The 20,914-nt window shown below is 34.7% G+C and overlaps 1 protein-coding gene across 1 annotated transcript; it reads left to right on the plus strand.

Annotated features, from left to right (window-relative positions):
* The first annotated feature begins 7,452 nt into the window (after positions 1 to 7,452).
* On the plus strand, positions 7,453 to 9,052 carry LOC112037805 (uncharacterized). The gene is made up of 3 exons (XM_065775455.1): positions 7,453 to 8,037; positions 8,291 to 8,516; positions 8,595 to 9,052. Exons 1-3 carry the CDS (start codon positions 7,453 to 7,455, stop codon positions 9,050 to 9,052), a joined length of 1,269 nt encoding a protein of 422 aa, XP_065631527.1.
* The last annotated feature ends 11,862 nt before the right edge of the window (positions 9,053 to 20,914 follow it).

Raw genomic sequence — 20,914 nt, forward strand, 5'->3', positions numbered from 1 at the left:
TGCTATGACTCTTGAGGCCATCATGGCATAGCTTCAGCGCATGGATGCTCGCCTTGACACTCTCAGTGATGAGTTGTGTTAGGTGAACACCCATGTCAGTCGTATTGCACGACGACAAGCTCGCCTTGGTGGTTTTGTCGCTTTTCCCTCTCCTTCTCTAGAGGCTTTGGCAGATAAGGATGGCGATGATAGTGCTGCTGATGATGATAAGGATGAGGATGCTAGCTCTGCCAGTGATGATGAGATGATGACCTCTCAATGACTTACCCTTTGTCATTCATGACAAAAAAGGGAAATAGTTTTGGGATGATGAGAGTAGTCTTGTATCTAGGGGGAGAGTTAGCATAGGACATTTTTGTTAGGGGGAGTGTTAGATTTTTGAGGGATGTAGTGAATATTTTATGTATTTTTCTTTTCTTTCTCTTTAGTTACATTATCCTCTTATACACTGGTCTTGTGACTATTTATTTATGACATACATTGCATTTATATATATATATATGATGTATGTTATTTTTCACCTATCTCTCCATGTGTTGTTTTTTTTCTCTCTTTATACACATGTTTCTTTATGTACGCAATCTTTATTTCTATTTCACACTAAGATGCCTTGATGAGTTTTGTTTAAAGTGTTCCAGAAAGATGGGTTGTAAAAATCTATCATGCCATGAACTCTCTTCTTGCAAAGTTTTCAAGAGTTTGTGTTTAGGTTAGATTTTCTTGTAATTTAACAAGTGTTTATGAGTTTAGTGATTTAAGACTTCTCTCATGATTCATTTGTTTGTTGTGGTTTTGTCACGAATTGCCAAAAGGGGAGATTGTTAAGACATATATAAGAATTGTTAGAGACATATGTTATGTATATTGGCTAATCCTTTGACAAAACGCGCTTTACTTGTAATTTGGTAGATTTATGATGAGTTTAGTACTTCAAGAAACAAGAGTTCAAGTTTAGTATTAAAGCCATGCAAATCTGTCCAAGAAATAAGTGAAAAAGTGTTGTTTATTAAAAATCGACAGATAACTTGATAGAATAATATCTATCGAGGTTTAATGTTGAAGCTCGACAGAAGCTGTATCTGTCGAGAATTATGAAATTAGAATTTTCAGATCTAATTTCATGCATATCCACATGTATTTGTGTAGGTTTTCTTTTCTCACAATCCTAGATATATATATAAGGATTATTTTAAGGGTTGTTACAAATGATGCAACTTGATGCAAAGTGATAATACATACATATTGTGACCAGAGACAATTTGCCCTAGTTCATCTTTCTCTCTGTAGAAGCTATTGCGTCTTTGCGCCAAGGGTTTTGTAACTAAGGAGCTTCTTGATCTTCATTGTTGGATGAATTGAAAAACTTTGCAGCCAACATTTTTCTCAAGTTGGTGTGTTAGTCACGTATTGGGATTTGTGCATCATTGGTTAGTCATGTATTGGGAGTCATGCATTGAAAGGAGAGATTGCTACTACATTACAAGTCCAATTGGTTATTGGGGTAAGAGTTCAACTGTAGGTTGGTAGGTACTGCGATTCCTTTTATTTGTAACCACTTGTTTTGAAAATAGTAGATTCTCGGGAGTGGTGACCTTAAATTCACCCGGTAGGGTTTTGCCTAGGTGGTTTTCCCTATTCGTAAACAAATCACCTATGTCAAATTTATTTTCTGCTGCATTTAACTTAGTTGATAATTTGTTTGTGCTACCACACTTATTGCATGTAATTGAATCTAATTAATTCACTTGGCTAATTAATTGATTAAGTTACCAAAAGGGTCAGTATGTTCTTGGCCTATTAAAAGGGATTAATAAATACAAACCTTCAAATGTTCACTGTGTCGTTTTCCATCCTAGTGCCAAATATTCCCATCATTCATGGTCCTAAACCTATATTTGAAATACCTTTTTGGTGGGTTTGGATGGCAAGGTTTTGGCACGTGGATTTGAATTCGGGTGATGAAAATCTAAAAACTACATTTGGATGCTGTAAAAAGGGTTAAAGATTTGAATTTGGCAAATCTACCAAAAATTTCGAACCTATAGAATCCTTGAATTTGAAATTATCATATCTAAATTTAGTGGATTTGAAATCATGGAATTTTAAAAATAATGATTTAGAATCCAAATCTAAATCCAAATTCAAGTTTTCAAATGCAATCTTCAAGACATCTCAAAAACCATTTAGTCCATGTAAAAAAAAAAAAAAAACCATTTAGTCCACAAAAAGAATAGGCAAGGTTACTCATGAATCCAAATTAATAACCCTAAAGTGAACCACCAATATTGCAGATTATTTATAAATAATACAACTTTGACATGTAGACCATTAATAAAATATTGATACCCTCTAAGGTTACAATTATTTTATATGCTCATTATGCATCTTTCGTTATCTTAAAGAAAATTCAAAACCATTTTTAACATTTAATGAGGAAAACCCTAAATTGAATTTACAGTTTTTAATTTTGCATTGAAGTACATAATTGCTTGATATTATTCAATGAACGAAATCACTTTTTATAGAGCATTGGGTAGAACATAAGAATTTTGTAATATTTTGCACCAGTCATGTTTTTCAATAGAAAATATCTAATCCTTGAACATATTACAATCTCATCTGATATTATCTCAAAATTTGAATATCAATCCAATGGTACTGCAACACGGTAAAAAAAAAAAAATACCAACCCCTAGAATCATACAATCCCAACAAAGAAATTTCAAATTCTACAATTAATTCAATCTCTTGATTTGTTTTGCATCTAGTAATGGTGAAGTACTTGTTCATTAAACTATCTGTATCTTTGCCCACGTGTAGGGGGTGACAATTCGTGTTCGTGTGTTGGGTTCATGTTATGTCAACTCATGAGTATCTGATTATATAGGTAAACATTAACTGGACATGTTTACTAAACTGGTCAAGATTTCTCAACCCTAACACGACCTATTTATTAAATGGGTCAGTCGTGTCAACCTGATTATCAGATTTTATCAAAATGAAAAAAAAAATTATGTAAAAACAAACAAATAAATATTTTTAATATAAAATTCAGAACTAATGAGTAATTGCATCACAAATAATCATTCAAAACTAAAGCATATCTCAATATCACAAATAATCAATCACAATATGTCAAAAAAATTAAACCACAACAACTAATAAGTTTATATACCTAGACTTTGAAGGGCATATTGGTAAAACGTCATTTAGTTAAATGAGTTAGATGGGTCATACTGGGTTTTATGTATTGAAGACTAACTCAACTCGTTTATTAAACGGGTTATTTGTGTCAACCCAAATATGACATGAACTCATTAAACCTCAACCCATAACCTGTTAATTTCGTGTCATGTTGTGTTGAGTTTGCGGGTCATGTCCAATTTTGCCATCCTTACCCATTTGTCACCAAGCCAGCTCATGGTGTTCATCTAAATGTATATTGTACCATTGTTTTGAAATATATATATCAATGGAGATTAAATTGATAGTTTCGTCATTGCATAATCCAATTTATATATACTTTGGCAAGAAGATGTTTAAGAATTAGGAAAAAAAAAATCTACCAACCCATCTTAAAATAAAACTGCAGCATATTATCGTACTAAATTTGTTGATATATATATATATATATATGTACGTATAATGTATATATAAATAAACAAAACAAACGTTCAACTATTTTATCAAATAATTTGCGTGCATTTAACAAAAACAAAATTTAACCACCACGCACTCTTGGTGCGATAGTCACTCCACAAGTATAAATGCTCGTGGGGTGTGGGGTGCAAAAGCCAGGGTTCAAGTTTCTAGGAAAGAGCTTCACACACATATACACTTAGATTAGGCTAGAGTAAAAATTCTATCTTGTATAAAAAAAAAAAAATTAAAAGGTAGAGGAAGATGTAAAAAGAGAGAAAAGAAAACAAATTAAAGAATAAGAAGTAGAGAAGAAAAAAAAAATACCTTGAGCTTTGTCAGTAAGGTAGAAAGTAGTGAAACATACATGTATATTTGAATCTGAAGCACATTTGCTAGAAGGAGATTGCTATTGACGGCGGAAGGAAGGACATGGTGAGGTATATAGTTATGCCTCCACCAATGCTATTGAAAATTGGAGCGTCACCTTTGTCAATTGCCACAATGATCAGCTTGGCATGAATAGTTCTTTGTTCTGAATTTTTATTTGTTTCTTTTTATATTTAAAATTGTATATGAGAAGATAGATTGCACATATTTTGGTGCTCCAAAAGTTACACACCTATTAACTTAAAAAATACTCTATCTGGGACAGGGACTCACTATTTTGGTGAAAAACTCTTTGGAACGGGTCAGAATTTTTAATTGACGGCGGAAGGAAGGACATGGTGAGGTATATAGTTATGCCTCCACCAATGCTATTGAAAATTGGAGCGTCACCTTTGTCAATTGCCACAATGATCAGCTTGGCATGAATAGTTCTTTGTTCTGAATTTTTATTTGTTTCTTTTTATATTTAAAATTGTATATGAGAAGATAGATTGCACATATTTTGGTGCTCCAAAAGTTACACACCTATTAACTTAAAAAATACTCTATCTGGGACAGGGACTCACTATTTTGGTGAAAAACTCTTTGGAACGGGTCAGAATTTTTCGACCCGACCCGAAAAATACCTAACTCGAACTCGATTTTTTGACCCAAAGCAAAAACGAGTTGACCTATGACCTGACCAGTGTTTTTTGCGGGTCAACCCGACCTGACCCGACCCATGACCCAAACCTGAACCCAAACCATTTTTTAAAACTTTTTTTTTTTGGGTTAAAAAAAATAAAATTAAGACTATATTGGTTTAATTGTTTGTTGTGAGATTTAAGAAAACAATCGAGACACTTACATAACTGCATATAAATTAATTGAAAAATGAATGGTTGAGCATTCTGTAATGTGTAAAGTTTTTAGATATCAAATAGCAAAGTACATGCCAAGATAATCTGGTTACAGTACAGTTAAAAACATAGATTTAAAATTGTAGACATGTGTGAGAAACATTCACAAGTGTGAAAATAGTGAAGCCAAAGTTTTAAATTAACATAAATTATGAATACTTAAATCTATTTTTTAACAATTTATGTCTAAAATAAACGGCTTTTCAAAATAAATTATGATATTTCCTAGAGTATGTGTTTCATAACAATGATATGATATTCATAAAAGAGACAATGTATAAATAAGTAAACAATCAAACTTTAAAGTATATCTCAAATTGAAATAGAGTGCCAACCACAATTAATAATAGATTACAAAATTAATTTTCAAGATTGTAAATTTCTTATATGTTTTCATTTTTTGTCAAATGAATTATCCAATAAGTCATTTGTGATTTTGTTTTATATTTTGGGATGTTGATATTGTGTAGAAATAAATCTTGTGTATTTATTTTACTTATCTTTGTATTATTTGGTTTTAGATAGCAATGTTAGGATATGTATAATTTTAAAATTATTGAATAAGTATTAATAAGTGTAGTTCATTCTTGATATAAGTGGTGAATTCAAAGTAATGTGTTTTACATCAAGTAATTTGTTGCATGACTTTCCAAATGGCAAATACATATTGTTTTCTTTATAAAAAAAAAAAATTCATGTGAAAAATACGAGTTAACCAGCCCCGACCCGCAACCTTATTGACCCGAACCCCTTTTTAACCCGCTTAAAATGACTCATTTTTGACCTACAACCCGATTGACCCGATCCGAACCTGACCCAACCTGCCTGTTTTGCCATGTCTAGCAACAATACACACAGGGTTGATGAAAAAAAAAAAAAAGGTATATCTCTCAATTTAGTTTCTTATTTCACAGCTCTCTTCTTCTTCTTCTACTATTTTCTTTTTTCTTTTTTCTTTTTCCTTGCAATAGCGAGGGAAAAGTAGTTAGATTATGTACTTCTATCTACTAAGGCCAAGTTTCTTGTAGTTGAATTAGCATCTCCCAATGTATAGAGACAGTACTTGAAGGCCAGGAGGAAAAAGGGTTTGAATGGCAGGATTAACAGCATATTGTAATTATTTCTAAAAAAAAATGTTACTAAAAGCTCTTTCCAGGGGATAAATTGAAGCAAATTTTCATGTGGCTTTCTAGAAGATTGGGAACAAAGGTTAACTTTTGGTCTTGTGCTAATTATGTGAGTTGATTCATGCAGCGCTTATAAGGCAATGTGTTTGAGGAAGAGCTTCAATTGTTGCATATGAAGTCATTCATTTTGAAAATTTAACTATTGTGACAATATGTTAGCAAAACTCAATTTTTTTATTGTTTAAAGATTATGATATTTGTTATCAGTTTTAGAAGTTTTTAGTGAGTGGATGTTGCTTTCAATAAATAGGTTATAAGAAACTATCACAGTAAAATAAATATTCATATTTTAAATAGATACTCTAAGTTTGTGTATAATAAAATTCTTGTATGAATGAGATTAGTGTATGGCTTACATTTTATAGTACATGGTTTCACAAATTTTCAAATAAAAGTTCTATCTTTAAAAAAATAAATGAAAATTTATTAAAAAGAATTAACAAAGAATGAAAATTATTATCAATTTCATTAATCAATTGTTTCGGATGTACGCAAGGAAAGATTTTAAAAAAATGTATAATTATTTCACATAATTAAGGAATTTCTATTGTTTTTGAATTTTTTTTGACAAAATTAATTTAGCCACAAAATTGATTGTAGCCTTAGGCTACAACTTCCTTTAAAAAAATTAATATTACTATATATTTTGAAAATCTAACCGTTAGATTGCATGTTTCTTACACTTTTAATACACGTGTCAAATTTTGTGCCAATCGAGTATTATTTACTATATGATCTATAAGCTTATATTTTATGCATAATTTTAATCTATAAAAACTTGCAATTGAAATAATTTATTATTAATATAACTATTAATCAAATTTTTTAAGCAAGAAAGATATACGAAGAAAATATAATTTAACAATGGAACGCGTGAATAAAAGTGAAAACTACTTTTGTAGATAAAGGTTATAAGCTTAGCTATAACCACTCTCGGAGAAATTTTTTTTCCCCCTAATACTTTTGGTATCATAAGGAAATTTAAAAAATAGAAGCCAAAACTAGGCGGGATTTCAGGTGAATTCCCTTCCATTTCGCTCCCGAATGACTCATTCCCCCGAAATCCAAACGGAGACCTTAAACTGAACTCTCACACTCACAATCAGAACTCACAAATCACAATCACTCTCTGCCCTACTGATTGCTTCGTTCCGTTATATCGCCACTGCGCCACCGTTAACCCCCGCCGTAAGCCTTATTCTTCTAAACTTCATAGTTAAAAAATTATAAATAATGAAAAACTAGTCTTTAGATTTGTTCATTTTTTTTTTCCTTTTAATATCTCAAATGCCTGTTTGCTTCCTAAAAAAATTGGAAAAAAAAAAAAAAATGCAGTGATGGCTCGGCCACCAATGGACCATGGGAGGAGGAGAATGATGGATCAAAGGAAGAAAATTCTAGCAGTGTCGATTTTTTACTTGCATATGTTGCAGATAACGTCGATGATAATGATGTTTTTGTGTGCAATGATGATAGTTTATAGGCAGAGGAGGGTTAGAAGAAGAACAAGAATAGGTTGGGGTGACAAAGTGTTTGAGAGAATTAATGAAAGAGCTGTTAAGATGAATAGAATGGTTTGGATTGATGATGCGGCTGCTATAAACAATGTATGTATGGATAGGCGCGCGTTTAGGAAGCTTTGTGACATGATTTCTACACATGGGAAGTTAAGGGAGTTGTCAAATGTTGGAATCGATGAGATGGTAGCGTCTTTCCTAAATGTACTTGCACATGATGAGAATGATGGAGTTGTAGGACGACAATTAGATTCGTGCAATGATAGTAGTAGTAGTGGTAGTAATAGTGGTGTTATGCACTTCAATGCTGTGTTGTGTGCTGTAATTCGTCTTCATGACATCCTTTATAAGAAACTGGAGCCTATACGAGAGAATTGTAGTGATGAGAATTGGAAGTGGTTTAAGGTATGATACCTTTAAATTATTTTATGTATTTTTTAGGGGACAGTTTACCTCCAACACACTATGTGTTGACTCAAATGGCTATTCATGTATACTTTTAGTCACATAACTTATTTAATAAGTCGTGTGATATAATACACATGGATGGTTTTAGCACATAGCGGTTTTTAGGAAAACTTTGTTCTACCATTAAATTGTTTTATGTATTTTAGTTGGATTCATTAATATTGTTCTAATAACATAGATACTTTGGCAGAATTGCCTAGGTGCATTAGATAGGACCTACATTCAGGTGACTGTACCGATTGAAGATTGGCCTAGGTATCGAACTAGGAGCAAAGAAATAGCCACCACTGTGCTAGGAGTATGTTCGCATGATATGCAGTTTATTTATGTGTTGGCTGGTTGGGAGGGTTCAGCTGCAGATTATAGAGTTTTGAGAAATGCTATTTCTAGAAAAAATGGACTGAAAGTCCCTCAAGGTAACACAATGCTTATGTAACAATGATTTTTGGGCATTTGTGTATTTTTTCCATCTTACAATTTGGAAATTGTGTTAGGTTACTACTACTTGTGCAATGCTTATTACAACAATTGTGAGGGATTCCTTGCGCCTTATAGAGGACAGCAGTACAATTCAAATTATTGGAGGCAAGACCGCCAACTAACTGCCCCTCAAGAGTTTTTTACTATGAAGCATTCTTCTGCTAGGAATGTCATCGAGAGAGCCTTTGATCTACTCAAAGGAAGATGGAGAATACTTGGGAGTAGATCCAGTTATTCAATTGAGATCCAAGTTAGGATCATATTAGCTTGCTCTTTACTACATAACCATATCATAAGGGTGATGCCAGTGGACTCCCAAAAGAGCATCCCCTTTTCTAACGTCTCTGAGGGTCAAGAGTTAGAAGGTGATCATATAACAGATTTGGAGTCATCAGATGCATGGAATGAATGGAGAGATAACTTAGCAAGGGAGACGTTTGACCATTGGAGAGCCTCTAGGCATGAAAGTTGAAAATGTCTTATTTCTTTTCTGTTTCATTCCATTATACTTTGCCCTTATGTAAATTTGGAAAATTCTAATTCAGTTTGCACTTTTGCAATTTGAGAACCTTTTACAATTTTGTTGCTGGGATGGTCCTTATTTTGTAGTATGGTATGGATTGGTTTTATATTAGTGCCTTGTTTTCCTTATCAATCTTAGTGATCTTATTTACCATGATTGTTATCATGCTGTAAGCCTTTTTTCCTTTTATTTTTCATTTACCAATATCTGCACCAAAGAAGAGGAGAACCTTCACAAATCCCTATTTGAGAATTTATTCAAGGTGTGAAGGGATCGTATGGAAAAACATATATTTTTTTTCTCTCAAAAATTTCTGACTTCAATTTGGGATTGCTTACATGATATTGGATGTCATGAAAGAAATCAGAGGAATCTGTAAAGTAGGACAGAGGCAGTGGATGGGTTCATTTCTGGATGGAACATGTGTGCTTAATAGGAAGAAAAACAATTGAAAGGTATTTGAATTATTGTTGTTAGTAAATGGGCTATGGAAGAAACATGGTAGTACTAATTGTTGGCATGAGGGGCCTTGGGAAAATAAATTAGTTGTGTTGTATTGGCATCCAGAGTAGACAGTTTTTTTATCAAGAAAAAAAGCTTGTTAGTGTTAGATGCTGTATGGAATAAAAAAATATTTAGTAAATCATTCCAATCAGGTGGTTTCTTGTTTTGTGCATTGAGAAGTAAAATTATGTTTGATATAAACACTAAACAGTCAATAAGTTGTGCAAATGAATGCTTCCTACCCTCTTTGGTTCCTTGTTTGTTGCTGCTTAATGAATAATGTGACTAGGAAGGACTTAAAACTTCCTTTACTAGGTACCTGAAATCCCTCCAAGGAGTTGGAAAAGATCTTTAAGGTTCTGAATATTAGTGATGAGCAGTAGGTTTATTTATTTATTTGATTTTTTGCAAGAGATATTGAATATGTGGTGGCAAATGATTTGGAAGGTCCTGAATGTTTATGAGGAGCCTGGGACTTGAAAGGTTTATTTTAGGTCGCAATACTGTATATACAATTTATCACAAATTTCTAGTGCCAATGTTTTTACTGTTAGGAGCAGAATAAAGTCGACAATAAGGTCCAGGATATAAGTAACCGTTGGCACTTCCCTCTTTGGACTAAAGTGTTGACCACTCGACCTTGCTATTCTGGCAATTGGGCCCAAAATATTAGTGCCGGTTGCCGGTCGGCACTTTCCTCTTTTATCTCAAGTGCCAATCTAGCCAGAAGCCTCAATTCGTCTTCAAATTGTTAACACTTCTTCATCCTGTCTTTAATACTTGTCAGTAGCTTGGGAACTCAGTTATAGAGCATACAAGTGGGATAATTCATGTAAAGGGGCAATCAGGTCATTAGGCTAGAGAGATAGTTAAGCTAGTTCGTTGTGTGGAATGTAGATAATTACCACATGCTAGAATTAGTTAGTCCTCACTCAGCATGTGTTAAACGAGGAAAAAACCTCCTGCAACATGTGCTACTTAGCCACCAATGGGAATTAAGAACAAAAGAAATCAAGGATGATCTTGTATAAGAATTGGTTGTAATTCCTCAATAGCAAATAATGAAGAATGCTGTAAACCTTTTTACTTCTCTTTTATAATTCACTCTCTATTTCCCTCTCTAACTTGATTCTCCTTTCCCTTTATTTCTCATTCCATCTATAACACATCTCAACCTATCGTTATCCAAATCCTAGTCTAGATCCCATAATTCAAAATTTTCCTAAACACCACTATACACCAAACCACAACTAGTTCCTTTCATTTACTTTTGTTGTTTGTTATATAAAATATTAAGATCTAATCCTTACTTCTATGGAGTCAAGTACGTATGAACCTTCCACCCATTAGTTCATTGCCAATGCATCAAGGGTTGTCTTCTAGTAGTCTTCAACTCCCACTCAAAATCCAACACGAACACACAATCTTATATGCTTAATGCTTAATCTCAAGGATTTGATGTTCTTAATTTGATTGCTGTATATTCATTTTTACCAGATCTCTGTTTAGTTTTTCACCAGTTAAACCAGAGGCCACTTGTTATAAGTGAGGGAGTCTATGAACAATCACAAAGAAGAATAAGAAGTGCAATTTTGGCAGTCAAGTGTCAAGATACTCATGATGACTGGATTTTTAGTTTGTAATATGATGAGTTTCTTCTTTTGGTTGTATTTATATTTGGAGTAATTGCAATCTGTTCTGTGTTTACTCAGGGAAAAAAAAAATTGCAATTTGTTTTATTATTTATATTAGGAGGCACTTCATGATGTTGACAAAATTTTGGTCTTTTCTCACTATGAAATATGAATAGTCACTGACATCAGTTTCAGTATGATCCTGTTTTGATTTAGTTATGACTGACTTAGATGCTAAAGCCACCCAAGAAGCCTTATAGGAAGTTAGAGGAGTTTTGTATATCTGTGTTTGTGTTTGTGTTTTTGTTTTTGTTTTGTTTTTTTTTTTAATTGTAACATAATGTTTTATGCAGAAACCTTTTTTTTGTGCCCTTTCTTTTCCCCCCTAGTTTTGCATCTCTTAAATTGTATATCTTAAAATACTGTAAGAAACTCACACTAAATGCCCTTTACAACTTCACAGTTCAGAATTCAGACAGTTTTGTTTAACCTCTTTGGATTGCAGAATGCAGAACATGCATACATGGACGTTAGAAAATGAGTGGAAAGGATTTTAAAGAATTGGAAATATGTAGGAGTAACCGTTGGTAAGTGTAGGTGCTAGTAAAAATGAACATGCAAGGCAAGTGCAAGGATAAAAATTTAAGGGCTCATGAAGGCCAAACAGGATCTTAACTGGATTAAAGTTACATGTTAAAGAAAAGCTTATCTACTTCACGTAAAAAAACATTTAATCACTTACAAAACATTATATCCCTGTTGATGTTGTATTATTGCTCAATGTGAAGGTTAAGCTTGAGCATGTATAAAAAAATAGATCTGCTCAAAGGAAAGATAATTTGAGACAAATTAACACCTTTCTCCAAGTTTGCACGGGTTTGAGCTGTTTGATTGCCATTAGTCTCTATCCTGGAAGTGATTTATTTTCATTTGCTAATGATACATTGCTCTTTTGCTCAATGCTTTAGCTTCAAGTTGTGATGTTTTGGTTGCATAAGAGATGATGTGCACATTTCAAGTAAGCAAACTGTAACTTTTAAACATGCATATCCTTAGTCTGTTTCTTTTATTTCTGATTGCAACTGCCTATTATGTTAAAGTTGGTTTGATTGACGACTGTCATGTGCTTCAAAAGAAGGGAAGAGCTTGTGTCCAGTGATAGTTATCATTGGACACGTTAGGATTCAAACACGTGTCCAAGAGTGGACATGTGTCCGCAATCCAACATGTTTAGTGATAACTTTCACTGGACACAAGCTGCACCCTCAAAAGAAAACCAGGGTGTTGATGTACTAGGTATGAAGTCTACACCTCTTGCAGTTGAAATAAATTTACCACCCTATTTTCTTGTACAATATTTTAAGGAAAAAACCTGTTACACATAATGTGTGGATCCACACATTACATACCAAAAATAACTGAACTCGTTATGTGAGATGTCATGCCTATGGTCACACCTTGTTATACCAAATTCAACAACAAAAATTCTTAATTCCAAATTATTGGATCGACTATAGATCCTTAACAAACTAGTTAGAGTCATCCACATGTAGGTGATGCCCCAACGAGTATCTGCATTGGATCCATTCATGATTGAGTGATTAAATTTTATGATGATTATCAATCTAGCTGCCACAACCCTTCTTCTTTTCCTGAGCTTGGGATTGGCTGTCAACAAGTATATGACACTAAGCAAATACACAAGCAAAGTTTTGTTTTGCCAAAAGTCTTGTAATTCAATTGCATCATTCAGTCACTTATGAACATCCTAAGTTCAAACCCTTCTAACCCCCAACTCTTGTAAAGTTGGGTGGTTGAAAATCTTTTTGAACAAAAACGAAGGATAAATGATTTTAAGATGAATATAATCTGAATGTGGCGTGGCGGCAATGTCTATCTTACTTTTGCATATACACCTCATTCTAACTAACTTTTGCTCTATTCCAGCTTGTCCAGATTTCCGTAGATCTCAAGTTATGGGGGCCCTGATGCATGCCATAACGCAATTCATCAACTATTGTCAATCTCCTATACTAGGTTCAGATACTCAGCTCTGTGACAGTATGCGGGCCTTGGTTGGCAAACCACAAAAACAAGTCAGAATTGTCATATCTCCACAGACCCACTCCTAGCCAAGGCCTAGTGGCAAGAGTAGTTTGTTGATGATGAAATTGGTTCCACCTTATTTCCTGGCCATTTTTGCAGTTTCTTGCACGCAAAAGTGTTATGGCTATTCAGCATAAACATTATAGGATCAGTTATCGACGTGAAAATAACCATAATCGCACAACCCCCTTGGCCCTAAACCACAAATACAAAGTGATAGGTTTTGAAGAATTTTTCTTCTTATCTTTGTCCAATCACTTTTTTTTTTCTTTAATAATATCAGATGCTTCTTATCTTAAACCTTCTAGATTCTAGTCCTGCTAGCATGGAGAAATAGAAAAATAAGCTCAGCTGAGTTGATACCCTTTTGTGAGTCTAGTCATTCGACAAATATATATGATCTAATCATGCCCTAGTTCCGACTTTCAAGTTATTGTATCACATAGGCTATTGTTCATTAAAAAAAAAAAAGTATCACATAGCTTGAATTAGTTTATTTTTATTATTATTTTATATAAATTTTACAATAAAAATTGAAATCTATGATATCTGATTTATTGTGATTACACTTTATTATGAGATTAATACATTATTCTTTTATTCAATAATAAGAAATCTTACTAATTGAGTTAACTCAAACCCACTATATGCCTTAGTAGTTAACACAAACTCAAAGAAAAAAAAAATCATCTTGCAGTTACACAAATTGTTCCTACTAAAATATAATGATATGATGATGGAAGCAATCTAAAAATAAAACAGAAAAAAGAAACCATATTCAACATTTAAGAAAAAGACAATCGTTTTCTAGATTGCATGAATTTGTGATTAGTATTGTATTTTTATAAACTATTCAACTATCTTAAATTTCTTCGATAAGGATGGATTCGGGAAGGTCGTAGATTCAAATAACTTGTACAAGTTATTTTTTGACCAAAAAAGGTAGAATTGGTATATTTAAATGAACAAAAGTACAAAACGTGTAAGGAAGGGTCCTGAGCTATGCAAGCTTACACAATAGCCTGGGCACTAGGACGAGGACATGCTACACACTGCCATAAGCATAAAAATTGTATAAAATACAAAGAAAAGCTGAGTAGTCACTCTCTTGTTTGCTGATTGGCCATCAATGCTTGGTATTCATGCAGAAAAGAAGTTGCTCCACGTAGAATAACCTTCGGATGAGTTGGGGTGTCCTCAAAGCAGTACTTATTCAGAGCATTCCATATAGCCCACACGATCATAGCCTATTGCTCCATCTCATGCCTAGGCAGCTGCTGCATTATACTTTGAGTTAATAGGAAGAAATCAGGGGCCACGACTAAGCTCTTTTGGATATTCCCACTAACCAATGCCCAAACCTTACGAGCGAAAGGGCATTCCTAGAGAATGTGCTTGACTATTTCACTCTGGTGGTTACACACTGCGCAAGACGAATTCAACTATACTATCTTCATGTGTAGATTGGCTCGGGTAGGCAGGATGTTAGAGCACACTCGCCACAAGAACATATGCACTTTTGGGGGAGTGTTGAGGGACCATATTGCCTTCCATAGTCTCTCATTTGCTGCAGCTGCGGAGTGGTCCTCAGTTGAGGGGTGAAGAAGACACAATGCCACCAAGCATGTGGATTTAACAGAGAAAACATTGGATTTGTTCTCGTTCCAAATTAACACATCGTTTGTCTGCAGGTTGGTCAAGGGTGTTCTTAAAATATCAGCACACGTATAGGGCTCATACCAATAGGCTATCATAGCCCTATTCCACTGTCCAGTATCCTTATCCACCAATTCCCTCACTTTTAGTGGTCCAGGTCCCTCTCTACGGAAACACGGTGGTCGCGGCAGCCATTGATGGCCCATGATCTCTATTGTGGTTCCACTACCCACTTTCCATTTAGCTCCTGCCAAAATGACTTCCCTAGCTTTCAACAAACTTCTCCATACATACGACGGGCTACTCCCTAAACTAGAATTTTAGAAGGAGCACTTAAGAAAGTACCTAGCTTTATAAACTCTGAAGAACAATGAGCTTTGATGGTTAAGTAGCCTCCATGCTTGCTTTGCTAGTATCGCCAAGTTGAATGCATGAATATTACAAAAGGCCATTCCTCTAGTTTTCTTTGGATCACACAACCTCTTCCAATTTATCTAGTGTATTTTTTTTTCTCATTACTCATTTGCCCCCACCAATACTTAGCTATGATGGAGTTAATATAACAGCAAAGAGCTTTTAGCAACTGGAACAAACTCATTGAGTAAGTTGGTATGGCCTGTGCTACTATTTTAATCAAAACCTCCCTCACTGCTTTCGAAATAAACTTCTCCTTCCAACCAGTGACGTGCTTAGCTATTCTCTCCTGAAGATTTTTGAAGGTGCTTATTTTGTTTTTGCCCCCTACCATTGGCAAGCCCAAATATTTTTTAAACTTTGACACAACCTGGGCATTAAGCATACGTTGAATATCCTCCCTCACTACTTGCTCAGTGTTTGGGCTGAAAAACAAAGCTATTTTTTGCCAGTTTATTGCTTGGCTTGAGCGTTGTTCATACAAACCCAGTATGTCGAGAAGACGAGTGCACTTAGATGAAGTGGCCGGACAGAATAGTAAACTATCGTCGGCAAAGAGCAGATGTGAAATCCTAACACTATTTCGACAGGACTGAATTCCCTGAAGATGTTGTACCTCAATAGCTTTTGGAGTAACGTAGACAGGCCTTCTATGCAAAACAAGAACATGTATGGTGACAAAGGATCACCCTGCTTTATGTCGCGGGATGGGGAGATGAAACCCTGGGGTTCTCCATTAATCAATACCGAGTAGCTTATCGACGAAACACATTACACAGCTAGGTTCACCCACCTGTCTAAGAGACCCATCTTTAACATTATTTCCATAAAAACTCCCACTCCACATGGTCATACACTTTACTAATATCCAACTTAATCGCCATGTGACCAATCTTATCTTGCCTTCTATTCTGCAGTTTATGTAACTTCTTGTACGCTATCGTAATATTGTCAGTGATCAATCTATCTGGAACAAAAGCGCTTTGGGAGTTTGAGATAATATTCGGTAGGATAGGTTTCACTCTATTGGCCAAAACCTTAGATACTATCCTACTTACCACGTTACTTAGACTGATAGGGCGGTAGTTTGACATAGCCTGGGGGTCCTTTCATTTGGGTATGAGCAAGATATGGGTAAAGTTCATCTTGGTGAGGACAAGCCCGGAGTTTAAGGTAGATAGCACTACCTCTGTTACCTCTCCGCCTATTAAGTGCTAGTATTTCTAAAAAAAGAAGGGGGACATACCATCTAGACTCGGTGACTTCGATGGGTGCATTTGGAATAATGCTTACTTCACCTCCTTGCCCACAGAAGGCCGGTTTAGAGACAGGTGCATTTCCTCTTTCACTACACAATCCACCACCTAGGACCTCATCCACATTACTTGGGTGGGATGTAGAAAAAATGGTCTTAAAGTAGTCCTCCGCTATCACAACCACTGTTTGCTCATTTGTTCTCCAAAACCCATCCCTATCCATCAACCCATCAATATGGTGGTTTTTCGTCGTTGTTGTGTGAGAGACTAGGAAATTGCCTCTCAAAAAAGAGAGATTTTTGACGTGTTTTTTAGGGCACCTCTCTTTTTGGGTAAGTGGTGTGGAGTCGCCACTTATTTTTATTTTATTTTTTTTGGTACAAAAAATAAGAAAAACTAAATATAAAATACATGACTGAATTGCTTCGTTTCATTGATTGAATAAAAAAAATACAAATTTGAAAATTTGAAGTTTACATGGCTTTGGGTCCTAGTTTCAATCTACCAAATATACATGGCTTTTTGTTCTAGTTACAATCTACCAAAAATAAATAAAGACAAGACTAGATCTACTTAGCCAAAGACCTAAATCTAAAGGCTAGGTTACAGAATGGGAAGGTGTTAGACATCTATTCCGCCCAGACAGAGTCTGGTCTTCTAAACTCTTGTGACCAATGTACCATTTTATGCATGACGTGAATAATATGTTGAACATGTGAAAGATAAACATAAAATCACAAATTTTTTTATGAATGAAGTCTCTTCCTTTGAAAAGAATCAGATCTGTTTTAGTTGGTGAAAAAAAATTGGATTTTTATTTGAAAAATATCAGATTTGTTTTGTAGTATATTAAAAAAAAGGGTTTTTGGAGATGAAAATTCAGATATGTTTTGTGATGATAAAAAAATGATATTTTTTTTATAACAAAAAAAAAAAAATCAGAATTGTTTTTATGTTGTATAAGAATGAAAAAGATTATTTGAGAAGAGAGTTTCACTCATTATTTAAATTTATGCAACAAACACAAACATAATAAGGTTTTATCTTTTCCTTTATTTTAAAGATCTACATATATTAAAATTTTAGAATTGTATCTTGAGAAAGATACAAATCAGTTTTTATTTGAAAAAAATTTAAATCTGCATCTAAGGAAGATGCAGATTCCTTTTTATTTGAAGAAAAATTCAGATCTACATCTAAGGAAAATGCAGATCCGTTTTTATTTTAAGAAAAATTCAGATCTGCACCTAAGAAAGATGCAGATCCGTTTTATTTTAAGAGAAATTCAAATCTAAGTCTAAGAAAGATGCAAATCAGTTTTATTTTAAGAAAAAAAAGGTTAACTACATGCAGATCTTTAAAATTAAGAAACAAATTATATCAACAATAAAGAAATCAAGTACATATTTTCATGAATTAAATTGATCATGGTAAAATATGAATATCTAAAACAATTAAACGTGCATCATCATGATAAAGAAAAGCATAAAAGCAAAAGGGTTAGAGAATAACCTCTTGCATGAGCACACTTTGTTCTTGAAATGATGTTTTAGGGTTCAAAGAAATTTCTTCAATTCTCAGAGAAGGGATTAGAAAATATGGGTGATTTGAGAGCCTAAAACGTATGCCTCTCAGAGTGTAGCAAAAAGGAGCTGAATTATGAGGTTCAGCCTCTATTTATAGAGGTCAGAGGAATCTAAAAAATAGGTACGGATGATTAGAGTTTGAATCCAGATGCATCCTTTTGCGAAAAGGTCAAAAAGGGTGTGCCTTATCGTCACCCGAAGGCTGTTGGGCCAAAGCCCACAAGGAGAAAATTCAGCCCTTTTAGAGTGCCGTTCGGCACTCCAAAAGTGCTGAATTGCCCTTGGGACTCTGAACACTCATTCGTGTTCGAGTACCATTTAGACTCCTCTTCTAGGGTTTTTTGGCCGATCCTTGTATCTAGACGTGTTTTCATTCTCCGTCCATGATTTTTATAATCTCTTTTCTAGATAATTCAGGCTTTTTAAGAACAATTATCTTGTGGATAAATCCCTTAAAATAAATCCTGATAAAATTCATATTATCCACAATCTTATTGTTATCCAATCATCCCTTTTATTCCTATGCATGCATCCCTATCTTAAACACTAATTATCAACTAATCACAAAATTATTTAATTAATTTTAATTGTTTGACCAATCAGAATTAAAGAACACTCATTCGTGTTCGAGTACCATTTAGACTCCTCTTCTAGGGTTTTTTGGCCGATCCTTGTATCTAGACGTGTTTTCATTCTCCGTCCATGATTTTTATAATCTCTTTTCTAGATAATTCAGGCTTTTTAAGAACAATTATCTTGTGGATAAATCCCTTAAAATAAATCCTGATAAAATTCATATTATCCACAATCTTATTGTTATCCAATCATCCCTTTTATTCCTATGCATGCATCCCTATCTTAAACACTAATTATCAACTAATCACAAAATTATTTAATTAATTTTAATTGTTTGACCAATCAGAATTAACTTAAATTAATCGTGTGTGGTTGACTCTTCCTAGACACAATGCATATGGACCATGCAAACTTGATCATGTGATATCTTTCGATTCGATGATTTGATTTGAAAACCGGAAACACCGTTGCAATCGTTAGAATCTCAAGATCATTTTCATGATATGTAATGAATGACATGATGCATGTAATGTAAAGACAAAATGATGTAGGTAATGCAAGAACAAATTGATGCATGTGATGCAATTATGATTTTTGGGGTACATGGATGGTCATTCGAGTCATTCTCCTTGATTAAATCATGGGTGAAAAATTGAGTGTCTACATGTTGGCTTGCTCGTTTATGGAAAAACATGGTGTTTTTGTCGCCTATAGGGAACCAGATAGCTCGGGATCTCTGTCTCCAAAACACCTCTTCCTAGTGGAGAAAGCCATTTATCTCTCCCCTCAGTGTGTTGATATGTAATAGGTTGTCACCATACCCTAGGTTGGTCAGATCCTTGAGTGCAGCTTGTTTCTTCTCCAACCGTGTTTTAGTGTTGCCAAACACCTCTCGGCTCCATGCCACCAACTTCATACGGCACCACTTAATCTTCTCAAAGAGTCTGAACATTGGACTCTCGTTGGGTGGGTGATAGTTCCATGCTTCCCTGATCACATCTTCACAGCTCCAGTGTGCCACCCAGTGTTCTTCGAATCAGTAAAGGCGTTCACGCATTGTTCGCCCCTACAGAGCATAGAAATGAGCGTTCAAAAGAATAGGGTTGTGATTATAGTAACACACCTGTAGATGAAGGACTTTGGCCAATGGGAATTGGCCTTGCCATTCCATGCTTGCACACGCCCTATCCAATCTTACTATAACGAAGGCGACTCCCGGTCGGCCATTACACCAAGTTAAAGGGTACCCTTGGTATCCTAGGTCTTCAAGTCCACAATGCAAGAGGGTCTCTTTAAAAGCTAGCATTGGGGCCAAGGGTTTTTGTTACCACCTTGCTTCTCACCCAATTGAAGGATTTTGTTGAAGTCACCTAGGCAAACCCATTGCCTAGAAGCCCTGGCATGCAAGTGTCAAAGTAAGCTCCATGTTTTGTGTTTTCGGTGCCTTTCTAGTCTCCCATAGAAGCTAGTTATCCGCCAAGGTGGTTGGTTGTCGGATATGGTATGTGCATCAATGTGGTTAGGAGAGAAAGTTTGAACGTGAAGATCATAATCCACCTTCCAAAACAAACCCAAACCTCCACTCTGACCATCGCTTGGAACAACTAAGACTGATTGGAAGTCCAGTTAATGACAAAGTTTACACATTTCTGTAATAGACCACTTTGTTTCCATAAGAAACAAAATGGTGGGTCCTTTACATCTCACCATATTAGTGAGTACCTCCACTGCATGTTGGTTCCCAAGCCCCCAATAATTCTAGCTTATAATAATCATTGTGCATGACGGGACTACATAGCAGCCTCCACCGTTGAAATCTCTGGTTGAGCATTAGACATTCTAGTTTTGGTCCATTTCCCATCAGGGTAAAAACATAAAACCCTAAACGTTTAATGAAGTAGGGCTGAGTTGGAAATTCTGCAGAAAATTCAACCTGTGCGATTTTCGATCGATCGAGTCTATTCTTCGATCGATCGAGCCAGGCCGAGAGTCCCAAGTACTTCTGCAGCCACTCGATTCCAACTTTACAATATTAAACCAACTTTGAGCAAGTCTAAATAAAACTAAATACAATGTTTT

Source organism: Quercus suber, unplaced genomic scaffold (assembly GCF_002906115.3).
Source record: "Quercus suber isolate HL8 unplaced genomic scaffold, Cork oak 2.0 scaffold_112, whole genome shotgun sequence".
NCBI lineage: Eukaryota > Viridiplantae > Streptophyta > Magnoliopsida > Fagales > Fagaceae > Quercus > Quercus suber.

Coding starts and splice junctions, on each gene's coding strand:
- LOC112037805 (XM_065775455.1), top strand. CDS start 7,453: ATGGCTCGGCCACCAATGGACCATGGGAGGAGGAGAATGATGGATCAA. Junction 8,038..8,290: donor AGAATTGGAAGTGGTTTAAG/GTATGATACCTT, acceptor ATACTTTGGCAG/AATTGCCTAGGTGCATTAGA. Junction 8,517..8,594: donor TGGACTGAAAGTCCCTCAAG/GTAACACAATGC, acceptor AAATTGTGTTAG/GTTACTACTACTTGTGCAAT.